Source organism: Pteropus vampyrus, unplaced genomic scaffold (assembly GCF_000151845.1).
Source record: "Pteropus vampyrus isolate Shadow unplaced genomic scaffold, Pvam_2.0 Scaffold177, whole genome shotgun sequence".
NCBI lineage: Eukaryota > Metazoa > Chordata > Mammalia > Chiroptera > Pteropodidae > Pteropus > Pteropus vampyrus.
In genome coordinates, this window is record NW_011888958.1 from 3,614,911 (window position 1) to 3,638,666 (window position 23,756).

Sequence of the window (23,756 nt, forward strand, 5' to 3'; positions counted from 1 at the left end):
TATGGCCATGCCACCCTGAACAAGCCTGATGTCTGATCTCGGAAGCTAAGCAGGGTCAGGCCTGGTTAGTACTTGGATGGGAGACCACCTAGGAAGACCAAGTGCTGTAGGCATAAATAATAATAAACAAACAAACAAACAAATAAACAAAAACCTGACACTGAAAAAGCAGAAAACTATGAATTCTTCTGCTTACGAACTATGCCTCGAAAGGTTAGAGCCTTAAAGGACAGTAGTTTAGTTAAAAGGAACCCTTCCTTGCTGAAAGTATTATATAACTATAAAACTATGCAGTTAGAAGCAGTTTGCTAATCCAGGCTCATCCCCCTCTCGTCTTCACAGTTACTGGATATTGGAACGAAACATGCAGAATGCTTAGTTTGCTTATTCCACTGCCTACTTGATGTTGCATTGCTTAAATATGGGACTTGGCTATATATTTCTCACATTCCCCTTTATCATCAAGAGGTGGCTGGGAATATGGAAAAACACAAATAATATATAATCTCTTCTACTCCCAATCTGGCCATTCATTTATAGCAGTTGTCCCCAGCCCCTGGGCTATGGACCCGTACTGGTCCATGGCCTGTTAGGAACTGGGTTGCACAGCAGGAGGCGAGCGGCAGGCAAGGGAGCAAAAAAGCTTCATCTGTATTTGCAGCCATTCCCCAGCGCTAGCATCACTGCCTTAACTCCACCTCAGGGCATCAGGCATTAGATTCTCATAGGAGCACCGGTTCCCAGTGCCGAAAAGGTTGAGGACCACTGATTTACAGAATCAGGGTGCTAATTACATTCTCTTCCCAGACCCTTTCAATAGCTCTCTGTGGTAATGATAATTTATATAACACAACAAACAAATTGAGACAACATGAATGACTGGTACAGGGTAACTGTCAGAATATCTGGATAAAAAGAGATTAACAGCATACTGAGATTTAACATTTTATGCAGTTGCAAGTAGAGTATGGAACATTAAAATAATGTTTAAGAGTCTAGGCTATTTATGGGGTTTAATAGTCTCTTTCGCACGTTGTTTCCAAGTTGGCAACAGCAAAACCATGGCAACAGGAAATTCTTCCCTGCAGTAGTTTATGAATGCTTTTGTTTTCATGACTCAACTCCTTATTTAATTTCCGGTACAGAAAACCAGAGAGATTACTATAGACTGCAATACAGATGTGCTAATCTACAGACCTCAAAGAAAAACAGGTCACAGGTGTCTATAGATGGATTCTGAGATAAAATTTAAAATTGCCTCCATGTGACACACAGCAGAAGTCAACATATTCTAACCAAAATAGATACTTGAGAACTAAACTACTGTATTAACGACTTGGGGAATGGGAATGGGACTTGGGGAACGGCCTGTATGTTCATGAGCTATAAGTAAACAGATTGCTTCACTATTGTGCATTATTGTGCTTTTAATCAACACATTTTATGAGCCAAACTAATACCAAAGCGAAGAAGTCTATTTTCTTAAGGATTAAATTAAACTATGGACAATAATAATAGAAAATAAACAAAAATCCTCCTAGACATTAAAAAAATACAAAAATGAATGAAAAACCCTACGAAGGCAGACTACGAAGATAAGCACAAGGATTATGAAATGAATTAATGAAAGTTAAATATTCTTGAGCTTACGACCTGATGGTTATAAGTTGCTAGAGTTTTTAATCACTTTAACATTCACCTAAATATAGGGAAATCCGTGCAACACTATCCAGGAGCAATTCTGCATGACCTGCATCCCCAGCTCGACTCCACCCACACCTCTGATAACAAACACTGTTTTGCAGTCCAATCCCAGCTGCTCGGATTATGGTCTTCAATTGTCCTGGAGCCACACCCTCCCTCTCTGGCTTCCTCTCCTCCATCAGCAGCAGTTTTCTGCAATAAATGGCAATGTTGCTTTATGGGTAATTTAGCAGATGAACATGAACACAGCAGGAGGAAAAATAAGCCTGGTGTGAGGGTATAAGTATTTTTTACTTTTGGTGTCAAGCTGTGCACGATACTTCTCAAATCCTTTGAGCCGAATGCGTTCTCCCAACAGCTGAAGGAATTCCTCAAAGGCTGGGCCAGCTGATTCATTGTTGTACATCTCTTCTTCCGTGCTCTGTCCAGCTTTGCAGTACATGATGCCGACTTTCTGCTGATAGTTCAGCTGTGAAGACAAGAAACACAATGCAAATAAAGAGAGGCAGATCCACTCTGGCCCACTTAAATGCTAATAAGTCTTATAGGGCAAATGCCCATCAAATAGCTAGTACCTCCCTTCTCTTGAATTCTGTCTCTGATCCAAAAAATACAGTAGAGCAAGCATTTGTAATTATAATTTTCATAAAATTAAGAGGAAAGGCCAGAAAAATAAATTAAAATCATGCATCATTAGAACAGATGTTAATACTTTAGGGAATTTGTTAATGGATTACAAAGTACAAAATAAGGCTATAAAAAACAGCCTGACAACAAAAGACAATTCTTTTTCAATGATTTCCCTTTTATAAAAGAGAGGTCTTTATAAACGTAAAGGTAGAAGTCTACTTTACAAAAGATATTTTAAAATAAATTGTTTTGCTCTAAAAAGCCATTAAAATCCTTGATTTTTCTTTTTTTTTTTAATAGGAAAAGATTTATCTTCTAATGCTGTTTTTCAAGTGTATTAAATTATAAACCTCAGTTATATCTTTGTTAGAGCAATAGCATCATCAACAATGCCCTTTTTTCAAATATTTTTCTAAAAGATGAGTGTCTGGATAGAAACTTTAAAATGGCAAATCAGCTGGTGGCAAATATTTCTTCCTCAGATACAGTTAAAACGAAGCATTCAAAAGATTTAAATATGATGAAACAATCAAAACATTTACTCATCATTGAAAAGTCTAATCGTTCTGCAAGCAAATTTTAAGGTGGTGTTAGTCAACAAGCAAGAAGTGAGTTCTCAATATAAAAATTTAGACTTTTAATTCTCTAGTGATATAGGCAATCCGTATCACTAAGGCCTATTAGTGGCACTGCAACCACTACCTCAGCAAATTTTTATCTAATGGAAAAAAAGGGAGGAGGGAAGAGGCAAAATTTTAATAGCTAACACGTAATGAATACCCATTCTATGCCAACCACTATGTTTGGTGTTAGCATTGGCTTATCCCCACAACAGCCCGTGAAGCAAATATTACCCCTGTTTGACAGTTAAGCAAAGAGAAGGTCAGAGAATGGAAGAGAAAGTAACTAGCCCTAAGGGAGAGACACAAGATCACAACTGTCAGTCCTGTGATTCGGCTCTATTAAATATTACCAGGACTCAACCAGGCTTGTCTTGCTCTATTTCTATCACTGCAACATATGTCCACAGCCTCGTATTTGCAATTCTGAAGTTGAAGGTAAAAACTAAATTTAAACAAACACATTTGGCAGCAAAACTTGGTATGAGCTGACATTAGTACTTTTAATTTATTCTTCTTTATGTGAATATTCATATTTTTCCCTGTGGAAATACTAATGTATTTGATTGTGGGGCGCTGCTCCAGATCCCACTGGGAATATTACTAGATGGTGCTTGCATTTTATTACCCTGCTAAAATCTGGACAGTTCTGAATTCTGAAACATATCCAGCTCTTATAGTTTTGCACAAGGGACTGTGAAGCTGAACAGCTCTTTTCAACCTTCTGAACCAAAAGTTTCAGAATGGTTAATAGTGATAACATATAAAATGCCATGGGGAAAATCTGCTTGCTTCATCCCCGCCCCCCGCGCCCCCTGCGCCCCCCGCATCTAGTGCATGCTATGTAGTTGACAAGGAAGCTCAGAAGCCTTTACGAGACCTGTGAGAGTTCCCCAGGAGGTCTCTAGCTGCACAGAACTGACTACCTTGCCTACTCCAGAAAGTGAAGGGTAAAGTCCCAAGTCTGAAACCTGCCAATAACAGGATATACTGATATTGGAGTCTTTTTTAAATAGCACACAACCTTACGTTACTGCGGCTTCATTGTAATTATTAACAGAAATGGAGTTAGGACTTAGTTCATTTTGTATACCACATGCAGGAAAAACTAAACAAAAGGAATCTCAGTAAAATCTACTGCACGCCACTGACATTTCAGCCTTTCCCAGCTGGCCTGCTTCAAAGGTCCGAATGTAGCTAAGGCTTGGAGGGGAACTCCCACAGGTAGAGATTTCATCTTGGCTTTAGAATTAAGCTGAGTATCCTATCAGGTCTCAACAAACAAAAAAGTAGTGGTAAGCTCTATGTCTCTTACAAAAGAAATCCTTAATACAGCCAGCTCTTTACTCTCCCTGCAGAGAGAGCTGAAGCAATCCCAAGAAAGGAAGGGGCTTTGAGTTATTTGCTATTTGGCTCTGTGGCTCCCAGATCAGCCTTCTCAAGCAACAATGTAAGACAAAAGTCAGCCTGTTCAATAGAAAGCATCAGTGACACTGGATTTGTGGATTGCTTTTCAAAACTTCTTAAAGGCCTAAGACTTCACTGTGCAACATTCAAAAGAATTCATTTATTTTTTTTTAAAAAAAAAAGAAGAAAGAAAAAGAAAGGAAAAAATAGGCTCACCGTAGAGAGAAGGAAACCCCCAAAACCACTGGAGAAGCAGAATCCAAGGACAATGAGACAATGAGCCATTTTGTTTGGACTAATTTCTTATAATCCAGTGAACTCTACCTACCTGCCCATAGAAGAACAAACTGGTTTTCACTGGCTGTGAAAGGAAGGCTCCTTTAAGAGAATTAGGAAATTTGTTAGAATGTCAAATTTCCTCTGGTTTGAAACTGCCAAATGTCACTGCTCTATCCTCTCAGGTGACAATATGACTCTCTCCTTGCTTTCTACTGCAATTAAATCAAGTAGGTGGCATTCTCTGAACTCAAGCTCCTAGAATCCTTAGTTAGCAACCGTGTTCCCTGCCAGAATATGAGACGTTGTTGAGGAGTTACGTAAATGTAATATTTCAAGGCGAAAAGGAACATTTCAAGAGAAAGAGCAAATGTAAATGGAGTTAGAGCTATCATTTGGGGGTTCTGAATTGTTAAGAGGTTATATAAAACAGCGGTTTTTTGGAGACACAGAAACACATCTATATGAGTTTATGTATGTGAATATATCACACCTTCATGTAATGATCAAAATAGAGCTATGATGACACCAGAAGGCATTTTGGGAACAGGCTGGACTTCTCCACAGTTTAGGGTTTTGCTTTGCATAACCTTCAGGTCATGCTATACAATTCGTACTCATATGCCAATTTTCCACGTGGAGCGCGGATCCAAGTGTTTGGACACGCAACAAACATTCATATTGTAAAAAGTGATGATGGTCAGTCCGCCATCTGAGATGAAGGTGAATCTCAACAGTGTCTTTCAGCATCCACCAAAAGTTACGCGGGCTCCCACAGCTGGGGACAAACAGCACGTAAAATTGCTCTTCCTCTCATAAAACAGGTATTTTAACACAGAATCAAGGACCCAGGAACTGCAATCTGACTTACACAGCCCTGAGTTCCTGGAAAGATGGAAGATAAAGTCAGAGCCCCCTACCGGTGCAAACAGATGTGAATAACCAAGTCCTCGGACCTCTTCAGAAGTGCTGCCTTTTCATCTCTTCATCATCCCTGGTGTCCCAGCCAGAGAAAGGCCACCGACCAAACCAGGAGAACCACCCAGTTCTTACTGTTCTTACAAAGCCATGCAAACTGTCTGATTTCATCTAGAAATTTAAAAGTCACTAGAAGGTATTTCTTTGTACAGCAGTTCTCAAGGTGAGGGCCGTGAACCCCTGAGCTTCGTTCTGGGACAGAATTAAGTAATTTGGAAATAGCTTGATTCTTTCAGTTCTTCCTGTTAGGTTGTACTGGAGCAGAGTTTAATCTGAAGATAATTCTGCCCTACTGCTGCAGCAAAAACATTCTGAGACTGCCCAATGCCATGTGAATTCTGAGATTTTCCAGTGTGCTTGGCGGGAACAGAAACTATTGCAGGCCATGTGTGCAGACAGAGGACTTGTCCCCCACCCTGCCCCAACCTTTAGGGTGGTTCTTACTCTGGCCTCAAGTAGTTTCCTTAAATGTGTGTACTTATCAGTGCTCAGCTCTGTGAACCAGAGGCTCCTGGGCTCAGTCTCTCTTCATGGAGACCTCTGGGCTTCGGCTGGGTGTCCCTCCTGCACTGAGGCCTGGAAACTCTCTTCAGCCACAAGGCTGCTGCGATCTTAGGGTTCACTTCTTGTTGTTTCTCACCTCTTGGAGATCACTGTCCCTCACTGCCTGTTATCCAATAGTACAAAAATCGCTGATTCTCTGATTGTATAGTATTTGTTTGGGAGGGTCGATTGTATAGTATCAGATGGGAGGGTCGATCTATTTTACTTTTGGCCAGAAGCAGATATCTGCCTTCAGTTTTTAAATCAACTTCATTGGTATATAATCTCTCAACAATAACGTGCATCCATTTGAGGCATATAATTTAATTAGTTCTAATACACCTCCACCACAATCAAGGTAGAGAACATTTCCATCACCCCCCAAAATGTCCTGGTTCCCTTCTGCAGTCCATTCCTGCATCAACTAACAGCCGCAGACAACCACTGTTCTATTTTTTTCACTATAAATTAGTTTTGCCTACACTTTTAAAGAATGTTTTTGTTGGGTAAAATATATTATGAATTAGTTATCACTCTGGATATGTCTTCTAACTACAACCTTTTTGCTTTGTAGCCCAGCAAATGGTTAATTTTAACAGCAATTATCTCACTGTTCTTCTTTGAAGGCATTTTTTCCTTTGGCTATTTTAAAAACTTGTCTTTTTCTATCATTTTCAGCAACATCTTATTTTACTATAATGGGCTTACATCTGATTATGTTCACCTTGCTTAGGGCAGGCAGAGCTCTTGATTATGTCTTAATTCATCTTCCATCAGTTTTGGAAATTTCTCTACAAGTATTTCTTCAGATATTGATTCTGTCCCCAAATAATGCTTTAATCTCCCTTCTCCTGAGAATTGGATTATATATATGTATTTCACTGTGGTCCACATGCCTTTTAGGCACTTTTCTGTATTTCTCTTATTTTGTCTCCATTTTTCAGTTAAAATTTTTCTGGTAACCTATCTTCAATTCATCAGTCTTCTCTTCTGGTATGTCTAACATGCTCTTAAACCCATCTACTGAGATTTTAACTTTATTTTTTTTGGTTCTAGAATTTCAATTTGATTGCTCAATTTGATCTGAGTTCTCCAATGATCTTTGAACTCTACTTTTTATTTCTGCAGCTCCCATGAAATCAATCCCTGTTTATATGAGGCTTTATGCTGAACTTAAGCCCAAGCCTCCCGCAGATCGGCGAATATCCAAGAGAAAAAAAAAAATGCTGCAGGATGCCTTGAATTTTGATGAACTCCAATTTCTCAATTATTTTTCTGAATCAAGTTTTTGGTGTTATGTCTAAAAACTCTTAACCAAGCCCTAAGACCCAAAGATTTTCTATGTTTTTGTCAAAAATTTTTATACTTTTACATTTCAACCTGTGATCTATTTGAATAAATTTTTGTACACTGTATGAAGTTTAGGTCAAATTCATTATTTTGTCTATGGGTGTCTAACTGTCCTAGTACCTTTATTTGAAAAGCCCATTTTTCTCCATTGAATTATTTTTACATCTCTGTCAGAAATCGGTTGGATATATTTCTGTGGGGCTACTTTTGGTTTCTCTATTCTGTTCCACTGATCTATGTGTCTATCCTTCCAATAAATATAAGGTACAGTCTTGATTAGTGTAGTTATATTATAAGTCTTGAAATTAGGTAGACTAACTTCTATTTTATTCTTTTTCAAAATTGTTTTAGCTATTCTGGTTCCTTTGTCTTTCCATATAAATTTCAGAATAATCTTGTCTATAATTATAAAAAATCTTGCTAGGATTGTGATACTAATTGTGCTAAGCTGCATATTGATTAGGGAAAAATGGACATCATTAATACATTAAGTCTTTTGATCCATGAATGTGGTATGTCTCTCCATTTATTTAGGTCTTCTTTGATTTCTTTTATCAGTGTTTTATAGTTTTCAGCATACAAGTCCTATAAATGTTTTGTTAGAGAAATACTCAAATATTTAATTTCTTATTGAGGGGCTGTAAATGTTCTTTTCAGTTTCCACATGTTCATTAAAATAAATGATTTGGGTAAGTTGGTGTTGAATGATACAATCTTGCTGAATGTACCTCTCAGTTCTAGGAAGTTTTTATGGATTCCTTGGGGTGTGTGCATAGACTTTCAAGTTATTTGAATCAGAGACAGTTTTATTTATTTTTTCTTCCCTTCATCTACACACCTTTTATTTCCTTTGACTTGCTGTGCTGACCAGAACTTTCTGTACCATGGTGAAGAGCAGTGGTGACAGTGTACATCCTTACCTTGTTACCATTAAGTCTTTCATCACTGCGTATGGTAAAAGCCATAGGTTTTATGTAGATTTTTCCTTTTTAATCAAATTGAGGAAATTTCTCTATATTTCAATTTTGATTATGAATGACAGCTGGGTCATTCCTCAAACCTCACAGTCCCTAGCTAATCGGCTTCCTTCTCTCCACCTTTCAGATTCATTTTATGTTTGTTGCATATGCAATGTACAAGTTTTTTAGCTATACTTAGCAAGAAGAACACAAAAAAAAATATACTTACTTTCTTCTTCCAGAAGCAAAATCCAAATTCATTTTTAAAAAACATTTTGTTTAGTGTTTCTGGGTATTCTTAGTAGGTCTAGGGCTAATCTGTGACAACCTATTCTGTTATTACCAGACATAAGACCTTGGTTTTTAAAATTCTCACGATTTATACTGATAGCATTTATTTTGGTTTGTTCTTCATAAACATGATAACTTCCTAAAGGTTCATCACTATACTGTCCTCCAAACAGAATGACGAAGAGACTGAAAAAATTCAGTGTTGAGAACAACAACAAAAACTACAAAATGCTAGTTAGAAAACTTATCCTCATTGGAAATTACTAAGAATAATCAAATTGCTTTAAAAATAACATATGGATAGTGGGTAGAAAATTTATTTTAAAAGAAATCTGAGATGCTGTCAAAATTATTTATATATGTGCATACACACATTCCATTTTTATCTGTGGCATAATATATAGGAAATATTCTATACACAAAATAATCTCAATCTTCTCTAATGATATGTTGTGCAAAATTTCTCACAAAAATAAAAAGCTTCGCATTAGGTATGAAACTGATAATAAACACCCCTGTTTTGATTTAACATTAAGATGAATTTCAATTTTACAGGGAAAGGTTCTTCACTGCAGCACTGTTTATAATAAAAAGAAGACCAGAATTAAACCAAATGCCCATCAATAGGGAAACTGATGAAATAAACTACGGTACAGTAGCGCAACAGAATATTATGCAGCAGTAAAGCTTTCTACGTACTGACATAGAAGGAACTCGAAAATATATTACAAAGTGAAAAAAGCAAATGTCTACAACATGCTATATTTTGTATAAGAAGAGGGGGAAATACGACTACATATGCATATTTGGTGATCTCTGTACAAAGAAGCATAGGAATACATGAGAAAAATGAAAATGGTGACTGTGGGGAAGAGGGAGGAGGAAACTGGGTGGAAATGAGACCCCTCAATGTCAACATAATCACTTTGATTTTCGGACCATCTGAAGATACTAGCTAGTTGAGTCCTGTAGGAAAGAAAACTAGCACAACTTTTTATTTTAAAGCTGAATTTAAAACATAATCCACAATTTAAAATCAAGAAGACTGAAATATCTGCAATCAGTTATTCATCTTGAATTGCGAAACAAATGCTACTGCTATCAGTCACGTAACCACTGGAAAGGTCTCCATCCACTCATCCAACCCAATCTCAGCCAGGGGAAAGGGCATGGATGAGCGAAGGCAGAGTAATCATTACTTGTGAACAGATATGACAAAGCTACCAATGCCACTGCCTTCCTTCTCTGACCTGTCATGCATATTTCTTTCTTGATAATGTACACACAGGTCCATGAGTTGTCTAGAACCAATTCTGTGGCCATCTGAGCTTTAAACATGCATTGGCTGATACCATAATCTCAGAGAAGATTAAAATTTCAGGAATGATAATTGTTCTATGAAGCTTCATTCGTAGAAAATGGGTTTTGGAAAAAATGCTTTCCCTATGGCTCATTCTTTAAATTAAGCTGCCTGAATCAAAGAAAAAAGTGGCTGGTCAAATTAATTTATCCTCAATAAAATAATGCAACAAGGCAATAAATAGGCTAAGTCTGCAAAGAATTTTATCTATGTCTTTAATCAAAGGAACAGTGCTATTCACTATCAAATAAATGTTGCTTCTTTCCTTACAACTACTCTTGAGATATGTATTGCAGACTAATTAGATACTTTTCCCTTTTAACTTCAATAACTTGAAGGTTAACTTTTTAAAGAACCCAATAGATATTTTAATTTCTTTGCATTTTTAATAAGCATCTAGAAAAACAGTGGAGATGATCATTTAGGTAAAACCACCACCGTGTACATAAAACTTGACATTCCCTAATGAAGACAGGACTACTAATTTTCTCTACTGCAAACTGGCAATTGTACTTTAAAGATTTTTAAGCTTTACTCCCATTTTGTGTTTAGCATGTTATATTTAATATTGGGCATTGAAGCCTGCAGTAATAAAGCATGGAGGGAGCTATCCTTCTAGTTTTCTCTCTCACTCGCAGCCAAGGAAAAGGAGGATGGGCTGTACAAAATGTGGGCCCTAGAGTCTTAATGCTGGATGCAAGACCCACCTCCACCAGACCCTGACTGTGACCTGGATTGGGGCACCTTTCACCCACTTTGTGCCTCAGTGCTCTTGTCTGTAAAGCAAGAACAATGGCACCTGGATCAAAGGCTACTGAAGATTAATTAAAACATTTCATGTAAATTGCTTCACATGTTGCTTGCCTGAGTCACTGCTCAATAAGAAATATCTATTTTTATAACTCTCTTATGTGTGTCTCACACTCTTGCTCAGCTGGACTGCTTGCTGCCCCATCACCACGCTCTGCCCTTTTGTCCCTCTGTGCTTTGTTCTTATTATTCTGAGTCTAGACCACTGGACTGCTTATTCTCTGGCCTGATGAAATCCTCTTCCCCTTCAGGGCCCATCTCATCCTGATCCATCTAACCAGTTACGACTTGGCCCCACTAGCTTGCACCTCCATTCCTCTTCGTTTACAGTTCTTTTATTATACTCATTATATTAAACCTGATTTCCATTACAGTAATTTATGACCTTGTCTCTTTCATGGATAATGACTGTGTCTTACCAGCCTATTTAGTTTACAGTATTGAACAATCTGCAAAGAGTGGTCATTCAATAAGCATTTATTGAATCTGAAACAGTTGTGATTACTTGTGACAGTAAGCATAATATATTATACTACCTATAATAGCAGCTCTCTCATAGGATGCTTATACAGATTAAATGAGATAATACATGTAAAGGGCTACTAAGAAGTAAGTATGTTACCATTATCAATCACAGCTACTTTTACTTCAGTGTTCACAGTGGGGCTGGCACTGCACCAAGTGCTTTACACACGTGAACTCCTTGAAACGGAGCCTGGCATGACCACCTTACATTCTACTTCCATAGAGTAGGTAAGATAAAGGTGTTTTTTTTTTAAATGACTGATGAAGAAAAATGGCAAATTTAAAAGTAACTGAATTGGTCTTATTGTTAAAAAGTTGCCTTGAATAAATAATGAAATTCCTGATATTTCACAGGATAGTTGAGAGGATCAAAATAATTCAAGATATGTAGAAGTATAAGAAAACTTGGAAAACTTAAAAATGAAAGGTACTATTATGCAAATTTGTAGCCAGTGTTCAAGACTACTAAGGGAAAATGGCCCTGAGAACTTCTGAAAGTCTCAATTCTCTCAATCATTAAATGGGCCAATAACTGGAATCTACTACTGCACAGGGTGCTGTGAGGGTGAAACCAGAGGATGCTGGTGAAAGGCTCAGAACAGTGTAATAAGTAAGTAAATACATATATATGTATATATATGTATGCATATATCTGTATACACACACACACACACACACACACACACACACACACACGCACACACGGAATTTGCTTTTATTAAGAGATGCTCTCAATTATATAACTGAAGATCTAGGATCATGATGGATAAACTAAATCCTGAGTTAACCAAATTTTCTGAGTCACAACCTATTCCAAGTGCTTAACAGTGTGAAATCATTGGCAGGTAAGTTTCATGTTCCCACTGCACTTTACGTGATAATGGAAATGGACATCAATAAATAGTGAAGGGCCCAGAAAGGTTTCATGAAGGAGAGTGTGAAAGCTTGGATAAGCCACAAGGCATAGATGCATTTCAGGAATTAAAATGCCTACTTCAGTTCCCACATACATATCAGAGTCTATTCAAATGAAAACCAAATTTTTATATTTTTGTGAAATGCTTTCCATTTTACAGATATAATTTTCATTTGTTTTTCTGTTCATTTCAGCTTTTAAAAGTGGTAAATGAGAAAATAAGGCACCAAAGATCTCAAAGGCAGAATGCCACTACGTAGCAAGCAATAGTGTTTTCTTTTTCCAAGGGTAATTATGTAAGCTATTTAAAGTAGAGAAGATATTAAAAGAATAATTTAAATAAAATTTAAAGGGAGATTTAGAAGTGAGTCCAGTTTCTTGGTATCATACTATGAATCTCTTTAAATATAAGGATGTACAAAGCATGAAATTTTAAAAAATGGCGACACAGATGGAAACCAAAAATGCTTTGCAATGATTCAAATGCATAATCTACTGCACTTACAAGCATTTCTTTTTTTAAAATATGTATTTGTAAAGACACCAAAATAATCAGTTTCTCAAAATGATTCCAAGGCATTAATGAGAATTCTTACCAAAAAAAAAAAAAAATGACTCCCCAGATGAAATAAATGCCTAAGTATGTATATCTGTCTTTTGTTAGTACAATCCTGGCTTTGAATGTTATGAAGATATAAATGAAAAGACAGAGGCCAAGTGGGTGCCCCTTAGTCCAGATATAGAACTGCTCATACAGAATAGCAGGCTTTAAACTCTTAGATTCCACCACCCAGTAAAATTTCCAAAATAAAACTGGGGAGACTCACCTAGATTGCCAAGAAAATTTCACCAAGAAAAGGCATTACAGAAAACAACACATGTCCCATAAAAGAAAAAGCTAAAGGAGTTCATCACCACCAAACCAGTATTACAAGAAAAGTTAGAGAGACTTCTTTAAAAAGAAGAAAAAAGACCAAAGCCATGCATAATAAAACGGCAATAACCACATACCTATCAATAATTACTTTAAACAGAAATGGATTAAATATTCCAATTAAAAGATACGGGGTGGCTGAATGGTTAAGAAAACAAGACCCCTACATATGCTTCCTACAAGAGACCCACTTTCGATGGAAAGAAACACAGACTGAAAGTAAAGGGATGGAAAAGATACTTTATGAAAATGGAAACAAACAAACAAAAAGCTAGTGTAGCAATACTTGTATCAGACAAAATAGACTTTAAAACAAAAGCTATAAGAAGAGACAAAGAAGGACCCAGCAATTCCACTTCTGAATATTCATCTGAAGAAACCCAAGACACTAATTCAGAAAGACATATATACCCCTATGTTCATTGCGGCATTATTTACAACAGCCAAGATATGAAAGCAACCTAAGTGTCCATTAATAGGTGAATAAAATTGTGATATATGTGTATATATATATATATATGTATGTATGTATTTTATATATACATTGTGCGTGTGTATGTATGGAATGTTACTCAGCCATAAAATAGTGAAATCTTGCCATATGTAACAACATGGATAAACCTAGAGGGTACTATGCTAAGTAAAATAAGTCAGATAAAGACAAATACCATATGATTTCACTTATATGTGGAATCTTAAAAAATAAAACAAACTCACAGATACAAAGAGCAAACCGACTGTTGCCAGATGAAAGGGGGTGGGTAAGTGAGATGGGTGAAAAGGGGGATTAATATGTGCAAAATGTCAGTTACAAAAACAGTCATGGAGATGTAAAGCACAGCAAAGGGAATAAAGTCAATAATATTGTAATAACTATGTATGGTATCAGATGGATACTTAAGACTTATCAAGGTGATCATTCATGTTATATAAATGTCTAATCACCATGTTATACATCTGAAACCAATATAATATTGTATGCCAACTGTAATTGAAGAAGAAAAAATTACTAATTAAAAAAACACATATTATTATCAATAATTTATGAAGGAAAGGATATTTTAATATCCTCCGAGATTAAGAAGCCCATAATTTCAGAATAACACACAGTTTTGTGAATTAAATAAATTTAGCTTTAAGTTAAACTCATTATAGTGTTCTTATTTTTCCTGTGTTGATGGGGCCAAAAAAATCTTCATCATTGATCAGCCCATCTGTGGTCTTACATTAAGTTGCTATCACTAAGAGAGAGCACTAAATGTGCCAGAGATCTCATAAAATGTCTACAATTGGGGCACTCTTTTTTTTTTTTACTCAATGTGGGTAAACAAGGAGAAATAACAATCAACACCTCCTTTATATAAAATAATCTGTTTCAATGTAGAATTTCGAATATGTATTATATGATCATATTTTCAATGTCTAAAAGTTGTTACTCTCTTCAAAAAGCTACCGTAGAATGTGGATACTCTCTGGTTAGTGAATTTTCCAGGTCATAACTTTTCATTCTCTGCCCTTCTGCTGCCTCCATATGAATTAGCCTGTCATTCATTTGCATTTTGACCAAATGGACCTTACGTGAAAGTATAGAAAGTATAAAAGTAAGAAATCTTGTGCATTTTCATTTTGTTACTAATTATGACCCAAATTTTAAAATTTTTGTATTTAGGAACCTTAGCAAAAATACACTGTTGGTGATACAAATAGACTTTAAAAATTTAAGCTTTTAAGAATGGTATGTTGTAGTGGCTTAACAGTTCAGGCCTTGAACTTATTAACTCTGTTAACTTTGACTTACTATTTAATCTCTCTGTGCCTCAGATTCCTTGTTTCCAAAATGGGGATAAATAATGGTACAGTACTCATAGGGCTGGGAGACTAAATGAGATAACATATTTAAGGCACGTAAAACAGAGCCTGGTGAATATGTTAACTATTATCATTACCGTTATTGCTACTACTTATTCCTAGAGTACTTGAAAAATTCACTGCATTTATAGATTACCAAAAAAGTAAAACATACTTTAAGTATCATGTATATCAATTCTGACATAGAGAATTTCATTAGATGAGAAATGTAAAGAGAGCTAAGAAAAAAGAAACAGTAATTGCAAAGAGAGTATCCTTCACAATAAATGACATCAGTTGTCCTTGTCAAAAAGAAATATCGAGGTCTATATTCTGGAAGCCTAGCAGGAAACCTGAGCCATAAAAATGTTCTCTGGAAGCCACACTTACCCCTTGTTCATCCAGTTTCATGAGCTGCTCTGTGACCTTGGGAGTGTTGAAGGCCAACCGCAGGCAATGGACATTGAGCTCGGGAATCACATGCTCTAGCACTTCTTTCAGAGGCAGCCCTCTGGCTGTCGAGTGCTTTGCTGTTGAGGGAATGGCATCCTCCAGGACTGAACCTCTCAGTGTCATGAGCTGAAAGACAGACACGTGCTCCGGTGAGAGGAGTGAATCCAGTAGTCTCCCACTTATCCGAGGGGGATACCTGAAACTGTGGATAGTACTAAACTCTATATATACTGTGTTATTTCCTATATATACATACCTATGATAAAGTTTAATTTATGAATTAGGCACAGCAAGAGGTTAACAAATAATAAAATAGAACAATTATAATATACTGTAATAAAAGTTATGTGATCTTTCTCAAAATATCTTACTGTACCATATTCAGCCTTCTTGTGTGATATGAGACAATAAAATGCCTACACAATGAGGTGAAGTGAGGTGAATGACACAAGCACTGTGACATAGTGTTAGGCTACTATTAAGCTTCCGACGATTCATCAGAAGGATTATCTACTTCGGGTGATCCTGGATCATCCAGCCATGATGATGTTGATGGTTGGATGTCAGGAGCAGATAATGTCAATGGTTGGAGAAATTTAACATCTTCACAGACTGCAGCTGACCTTACATAACGGAAGCCGTAGAAAGCAAACTGCAGATAAGGGGGGACTACTGCACATCAAATGCAGTGAAAGCCTAAACTGCAATACTCCTTGGGGAGACTCACCAAGAAAATAAAACCTGAAACTTTGTCAACTGATGGAGACAAGAGATAACAGTGGGAAAAGCAAAACTCACCATCTTACTCAACGAGGAAAAGGCGCTTGAGGTATTTGCAGTCTATTCATCTAATTTACATCTTTTCTTTTATTTATGACTTATTTTCAAATAACACTGGTGTAAAAAACATCGTTTTCCTATGAATTCATATCTACTTCTAAAGAAACAGTTTTGTTTGTTTTTTTTTAAAATGGGGGAAAACGCCGAAAAAACCAAGCAACGCCCCCCGCCCTCCAAAAAAAAACACGTGCCCTGGGACAGCAAGCTACGAAGGCTGGAAATATTTGCAGTTGAAAAACCTACACCAGGAATGCTAATTATTGCTAATCCTGCACCACAAAAAGATAGCAGCTCACCTCAAGAAAGCCAAAGTAGAGAACCCTCATTAACTCCCTGTGCACCTCAAAAGTGCGCACGTGCCATAAGACCGTCCATAAAAAAATCCTCATGCTTACAAATCTATGCAAGGTTTTTTCTATGTTTTGCAATGATTATTTTTACTGAAATGAAAGAGATCTGTTTGTAGTTCTGTTATCCTGTCGCTATTTACTGAAGCACTGGAGTGGCATTGGGGTGACTTATGTTCTTTTCTCTTGATGTATTTATTAACAGGAGAAATAGCATGAAAAGTCCCTGCAAAAGCATGAAAACAAAGTCTTACTTTATTATATATATCTGTCCCACAAAGTCCAGGTGCTGCAGACTGGAATCAACATCTAGAGTATTTCTATCAAAGGACTTTTGTTAGTTTATTTCAATGCAAAGCCTTGTAAAGATGTTACAATTAATTCACATTTAAGGATCATTTTTATTGGAAAGAAAAAATTACACAAAAGCTAGTGGCAATTAAATAAACATCAGAGAGAGGAAGAAAGGAAGGCAAACAGGAAGGAAGGAAGGAAGGAAGGGAGGGAGGGAGGAAGGGAGGGAGTAGAGAGGGAGGGAAAGTATTATTTTAGGCATTAGGCATACAGTAATGAACAATTCAGATAAAAGTCCCATCCTCAATGGGTTTATATTCGAGTAGCAGAGAAAGAAAACCAACAAAATAAGTACAATACGTGAGATAGTGTTAAATGACCATGAAAAAATAAAGCCTGGAACTGGATACAAAACAGGGGCACGAGGGGGTAGAAAGGTTAGATTCAGTGGCCAAGGAAGGCCCCTGTGGTTTATGAGTAAAGGCCAGAAGGCAATGAGAGCGCTCTGGGGAAGAGCACTGCACCACAGAGGAACAGGGAGCATCCCAGACCTGAGGTGGAGGTGTCCTGAGGGTGCCCAGAGAGAAAGAAGCCAATGTGGCTGGAAAAGACTAACAAGAGGGAGCTGAAGATGAGGTTGGTAGCAGAGGCGCATGGCCTCCTAGGCTACCAAGGAGACTGGCTTTTACGAAGAGGGAGAGGAGAAACCATTACAGGATTCTGAATTGAGAAATGACAAGATGTGGATTACATTTCAAAAGGATCCCTGCTGGGCTGAAAGAATGCAGGGTTTAAGGGCATAAGTAGGAAGCACAGTTCTCTGGAAAAGATGACCGTGGCCTGGCCCAGGTCCAGGCAGTGGGGATGGAAGAAATGGTTGAATTCTGGATATATTTTGAAGACAAAAATCAACAAGTTTTGCTTATACTTGGGGGGGCAGGAGGGAGAAGAATTGGGGGCAACGGGAGGAAAAGAGAGGAGTCAAGTGTGGCTTCAAGGTTTCTGGCCTGAAAAACTAGAATAATAAAGCTGTCATCAGCGAAACATTAATTTGAACATGAAACCTAGTGGTAATGGTCTTTTGGACCATGAACATTTGATTTAGATGTTTCAATCAAAGGCTAAGGAAATGGATCCAAGGGACCTAATTTATCTAACTGGTTGGCAGGAAAAGGTCTAAACTGCAAGACCAAAGAACTCGTGGGAGGTGCTGGTCAAGCATTTTAGACTGAGGTATCAAAAGATGAAAGAACAGAGGTGGAGGAGGCACGAGTCAGTGCAGTTCAGCCACCACGGCAGAGGGATCATGTGGCAGAGGGATCATGTGACGGTAGGACAGGCGTTATCCTGGACAGCGAGGCTGAGACCAGATGCGGAATGCCGGCAAGGCAACCTGAAAGGGGCGATCATGGTAACCAGTGACAGGATCTGAGAAAGACAGTGATTTAGGAAACGTCAATCTCTGGCATGAAGGATGATAGGACAGTGGCAAGAACAGGAATTAAAATGGATTAACAACAGAGAAAAGGAAGAATATTACAGGCGGCTTAAATCAGAGTGGCCTTGAGAGGAGAAAAAGATAAGAACAGGGAGGACGAAAACGCTGAGGAGTAAGGAAACTGAGGCTCACAGGGATCTGGTGAGATCTCAGAAGCTGGAAATGACCACCTATCTACATTCAACTTCAAAAACGCAGGGTGTTCTCTGTGTTTTTCATGTTTGACAAAAGAATTTACACTGCTTAACTATTAGCTTTAGAGTGGAGAAAAAGTACACTATGGCATGTTAGTTCTTCATTTCTGTCTGGCTGTTATAAATAATACATTGGATATTAAAGTCATGCCTTTAAAAATCCAATTTTTAATTTCCCCAGAGTTCAAGCTTAGGAACGATGACTAACTGAGGCCAACTCCTGAAATTCAGTGGGGAAAACGAAGCCAAACGCCCTATTTAAACCAGTTTTAAAAACCATTATTCTCCAGATCCCTCAAGGGAGTATCAGGCATTACTGCGTAACGACAATCGAAAGTGAACGAAGCGCTGAGAGGCAGTAAATGGATCACCAGCACAACTGCGCGCGCTTCGAAGGAAAACAGGAAAACTTCAGAGTCCCACATTCGTTCTTGAGTTTTTAAAAACTGCTTTGTTAGGTATTTTATTTTCTTCTGTAACCTGAATTTCATTTAAAAATCAAAACTCATGTGTTATATGCATTGGATTCCTAAAAAGACCCAAGAACCTGTCTCACCTCCCACATTGGAGAGCCTCTGGTTCAAAGGGCCGACGTTCAAGGCCTCAGAGAACAGGTCCGAGGGACAGTGAAGTGACAGAGGAAGAAATAAAAGAGTCTCTTTCCCTCTTGGTGGGGCCACAAGTGTCCTAAGCAATAGTGAGGAAGAGTGAGTTAAGTCCTCAGCGACTCTCTCTCATAGGTAAGTACCCGACCTCCTCGGCTGGCTTGATACCTTCCAGCTGCCCCAGCAGGACGGGAACTATTCCACTGGGATTCCAAAGCCTCCACTTCCTCAGGCCAGACTCGATGGACATGTCTTTCTCTGAATCTAAACTCCCATTCATTTATTGCATTTATCCAGAGCTAGATGAAAAGAAAGCATCCAGATCTAAGCAAGACGTCCACTGCTATCACCACCAGAATGAATGAAAGGGGACTGTGCTTATTCTAAAGACGTTTGTAACGATGTGATATAAATTAAATTGTTTTGTTACTGAGGCTACTCTATTTTTTGTTTCACTTCCATTAAGCCTCACCTTTCTCATGTGCAACTTACCTCACTAGTTCTAAATATTATTCGGTAGTTGTAAGGAGATCCATTTTCTTTCATTTCTTCTGGTTTTTCCCTTCGAATGCTCACAGCCACTGGACCAAGATTCTCATCAGCCCCAAAATAGTTCCAGTGTTCTTAGGTAAAATAAGACAAAACAAAATTAAAATGTTATGTTCTGCTTGATATTTTAGGTCACTCAGGAATTACTCTATGTCAATAAAATATAAACGCATTTATCAAATATTAATATTCTTCAATAAGTTATAAAAACAAGAACTCGGCTACACAGAGTTAGTTTCAGAGGCGGTAACACTGAACAGAGGTGGACTATTGAGTTTTATTACTCCTCTACAATTTACTACTCTCTTTTTTTTAAAAGAAAATTTGTGTTTTCTCTCTATAGCCTACCATTTAAATAGGCTACATTGTGTGTTCTTGCCTAAGGAAAAGTGTGTGTCAGGGCATTTTAGCTTCTTGTTTAAAAAAAAAAAAAATCTATTGAGAATCTAGATGGAGGAGAGAGGGGTTTCCCCCAGATTGAAAGAGACTAAGGCATGTGAGTCACTAAGAAGCACTGTTCCCAGGGAGCCCAGGTGAGACCGAGGAAGGGCTCAGAGGAACAGGCTTTTGTTCCCCTGTAGTGAGCACAAAAGGCATCCCACAAAGCCACGGAACCTGGAGGGCATGTGTGGGCTGGGACGACAGGCCCCTCCTGGTACCCCGCATGGTCAGGTGGCTGATGATTGAGGGAATGCTCCTCGCAAACCTTAGCACACCCTGGGGACTGGGGAAAAGCATCTGAGTGACTGGTGCTGAATTTAACTCCCTCCTGACAAGGAAGACCAGGATTAAAATTAAATAGTTTTACATAAAATTTTAAAAAGTGATATTTACTGTGCACCTAAGTATATACTTCTTTTAAAAAATTAAAATTGTTGATACATACATGAGATGTTCACAGATAAGTCCATAAAACACAGAAATATGTGAAAAGTTAGAGTAAATAACTTATTTTTCAAACCTCCAAAATACTTAATATTGACCTATTTCATTTACATGTGTCATGACTAAATGACTGAGTTGTGTCATGGTACGTCATTCTTATACAAAATGCATAAACATGTGAAAATACATGTTACTCTCATTCAAAATACATAGGTATTTGAAAATCCATGAGAAAAATAAAAAATAAGAGCATAAAATATCTAATTTTTAGTTTTAAAATTTAGGTTGTGTATGAAAATACTTTGCAAGTACTAAAGAATAACTTTTAAAGGTATAATCAAATATTGAGGGCTCTCTAGGAATATTACCATAATCTATGGAGCTTCAAAACAGAAAAACGCATGGGAATACAGGCAACAAACATCTCATATATGAACAACTGAGAAACCACCCAATAAAACGTCACAAAATTCATATATAAACCCTCATGTACACCCTCAAAGCACAGCACGTGAGAATCACACGCAGAGGTTATTTACTCTTACTTTGCACATAATTTTAATAAGCTTGGTTGTCTGGTCTTCAAGCCCACAGCTTTATTTCAGAGGTGTGATAATTCCAGATGTTGACAAAGTCCAGAGTGTAGGGCTGATACAGACTTGCATGCAGACAGCAATGTGAGAGAACAACTGACAACAAGGAAGAAAACAGAAAGGGTGGAGACAGGAATAGTGTAAAAGCGGACAAGAACTTAAACACAAGACGGAACCTTGTCTTGTGTTTAACACACTTCAATAAATTTGGAGAATATTTTAATACTGCAGCACAGAACAACCGTGGACGTGTCACAGATGAGTGGGAGTCACATTTCATTATATTCTGTTCCTTGCACGTTACGGACTCAACGGAAACCCGACTCTCTAGAAACTCCTCGATCACACCCGACAAACCTCAAGAGGGGCAGGTGAGACTGCCGTTTTCTGCTGCCGGTGAAAGCCTATGTCAAGTCATTGTCAACAACCTTAACCTGTCCTCAAGCTGTCCCTAGTCAGCTCTTGCTGCCCTTCAACAGAGCAGATATTTCGAACATTTGCTATTTTTCAACTTCCTCCACCTGCTTTCTCCTCAATCTCAGCGAATTATATTGCTGTCTACATCACAGAGAAAATAAAGACGTCATTTCAGAAGCCAACGTCCTCATTTTCCATCATACACACTTACCTGGATCCAGACTTCTGCTTCCTTTTCTCTACAATCCAAAACCCAGTTTCACCCTAAATTCTGGCCTCCACTCAGTCCACCTTCCCAGAGACTCTGATGGCTGATCACCATCTCTTCAACTTCTCCCTTTCTATTTGCTGATTCCCATTCTCATTTAATCAGGCTCAAGTCCCCTTCATCTTTAAATGTAACACCCTAGCTCCTATGACCCTTCAGGTTAACTCTTCTTTCTTTTCCTCCATTGGAAATTTCTTGAAAGACCTGCCTAATTCCTCACCTTGGAATTACTATAATCTGACTCCCATTTACAGTCACCAATGACAGCCTTACAGTTAAAATCAAATATGTCGGTCCTCATCTTGCTCAAATTCTCCTTCTCATCGGGCACAGTTGATCATTTCATGTTTTTTTTAGAAACACTCGTCTATGATACCACCCTCTCCTGATTCTTCTTCTACTACTCTGGCTGTTCTTAGTTTCCCTTCCTCTCCCGATCGTGACTACTCTAAACACTCGCAAAATTTCAACTGCCATCTCAATACTGATGATTCTCAAAAGTCTACATGCCCACTCCAGACTTCTCTAAGCCCTCGATCTCCACATCTCCCTAACGAATCAGTTTGCAAGTGGACATCTGCAAAAGTGAACCCATTACCTTCCCTATATTGCTCTCGCTGGAGTTCCAATTTCAGTGACTGCTACCACTTCACCTAGTTGCTCGTGACAGACCCACTGTCATGTCCTGTGAATTCTAATTCCTGCATCCCTCTCAAATCTATCTATTTCTTCTCCATTCCATAGCCACTGATGTCCCCTCATTATCATTTGCCTGGATGTTTGTAAGTCTTCTAACAGGTCTGTTTTTATCCAATTCATTTACACAGAAGCTAGATGGTCCTTCTAAAATGCAAATCTGAACATCACCATTAAGTTTGAAATCCTTCTGATTTACCAAGGGTCCTTGGATACTTTTAATGGCTTCCCCAAAGGCCCTCACAACCTGTCACCAGCCTAGCACTTCAATTTCAACCTCGACCTTCCCATTATCTTGAACTCTGAGAACCAATGATACTAAACTTCTGTTAGTTGTTCAAACTTACTGTGCCCTTTCTTACCTGAAAGCTCTACCTAGAACATTCTTTCCGCAACTCTACTTGACTGAGTCCTCTCATCCTTCAGGTCTCATCTAAGATATTACTTAGATATCCTCTAAAAGAGTTATTGAATACTGGAGCAAAATGAAAGTGTTTACTTTGTAAGTTAATAGTAATATTTTATTTAAAAGTGTTAAGAATTTATAGAAATACAAATTAGTGATAGCAAATATTTAATATATTTCGAATGCAAAAATTCAGAAATGGTATAACAAAAATGTAAATCTATAAAGAAACAAATATTAAATACAATCATTTTAGTATAAATTGTCAGAAAAAATAAGCGTCATTTAAAAAAGAAACTAAACCTTACATAAAAATGAAAAATGTTAATAAAAAAACAAAAGTATTAAAGATCACTAAATTTTTTTGTGTGTCATCAACACCCAACTATATTGTTATGTAATTTTCCCCAGATGCTAAAGACATACATTTCTGAGTTGGGGAAATGTTGATGAGATAATTATAAATGAATTCTAAACACTTTCTTCAGATTCTGTCTTCAAACAAACCCACCTATGGTTGGATAAGTCCAGGAAGATCATTTAAAACTTGCATTTGTGCA

The 23,756-nt window shown here is 37.7% G+C and overlaps 1 protein-coding gene across 15 annotated transcripts in view; it reads right to left on the minus strand.

Moving 5' to 3' along the window:
• Positions 1-23,756, minus strand: part of SIPA1L1 (signal induced proliferation associated 1 like 1) — a 348,029-nt gene that overhangs the window by 94,536 nt on the left and 229,737 nt on the right. For all 15 annotated transcript variants that reach the window (XM_023537071.1, XM_023537059.1, XM_023537062.1 and 12 more), the window contains 3 exons: positions 19,875-20,005; positions 15,542-15,730; positions 1,999-2,173 (listed from right to left, as the gene is read on the minus strand). In XM_023537071.1, the coding sequence (XP_023392839.1) occupies positions 1,999-2,173; positions 15,542-15,730; positions 19,875-20,005 (495 nt within the window). The remainder of the gene's footprint in view (positions 1-1,998; positions 2,174-15,541; positions 15,731-19,874; positions 20,006-23,756) is intronic.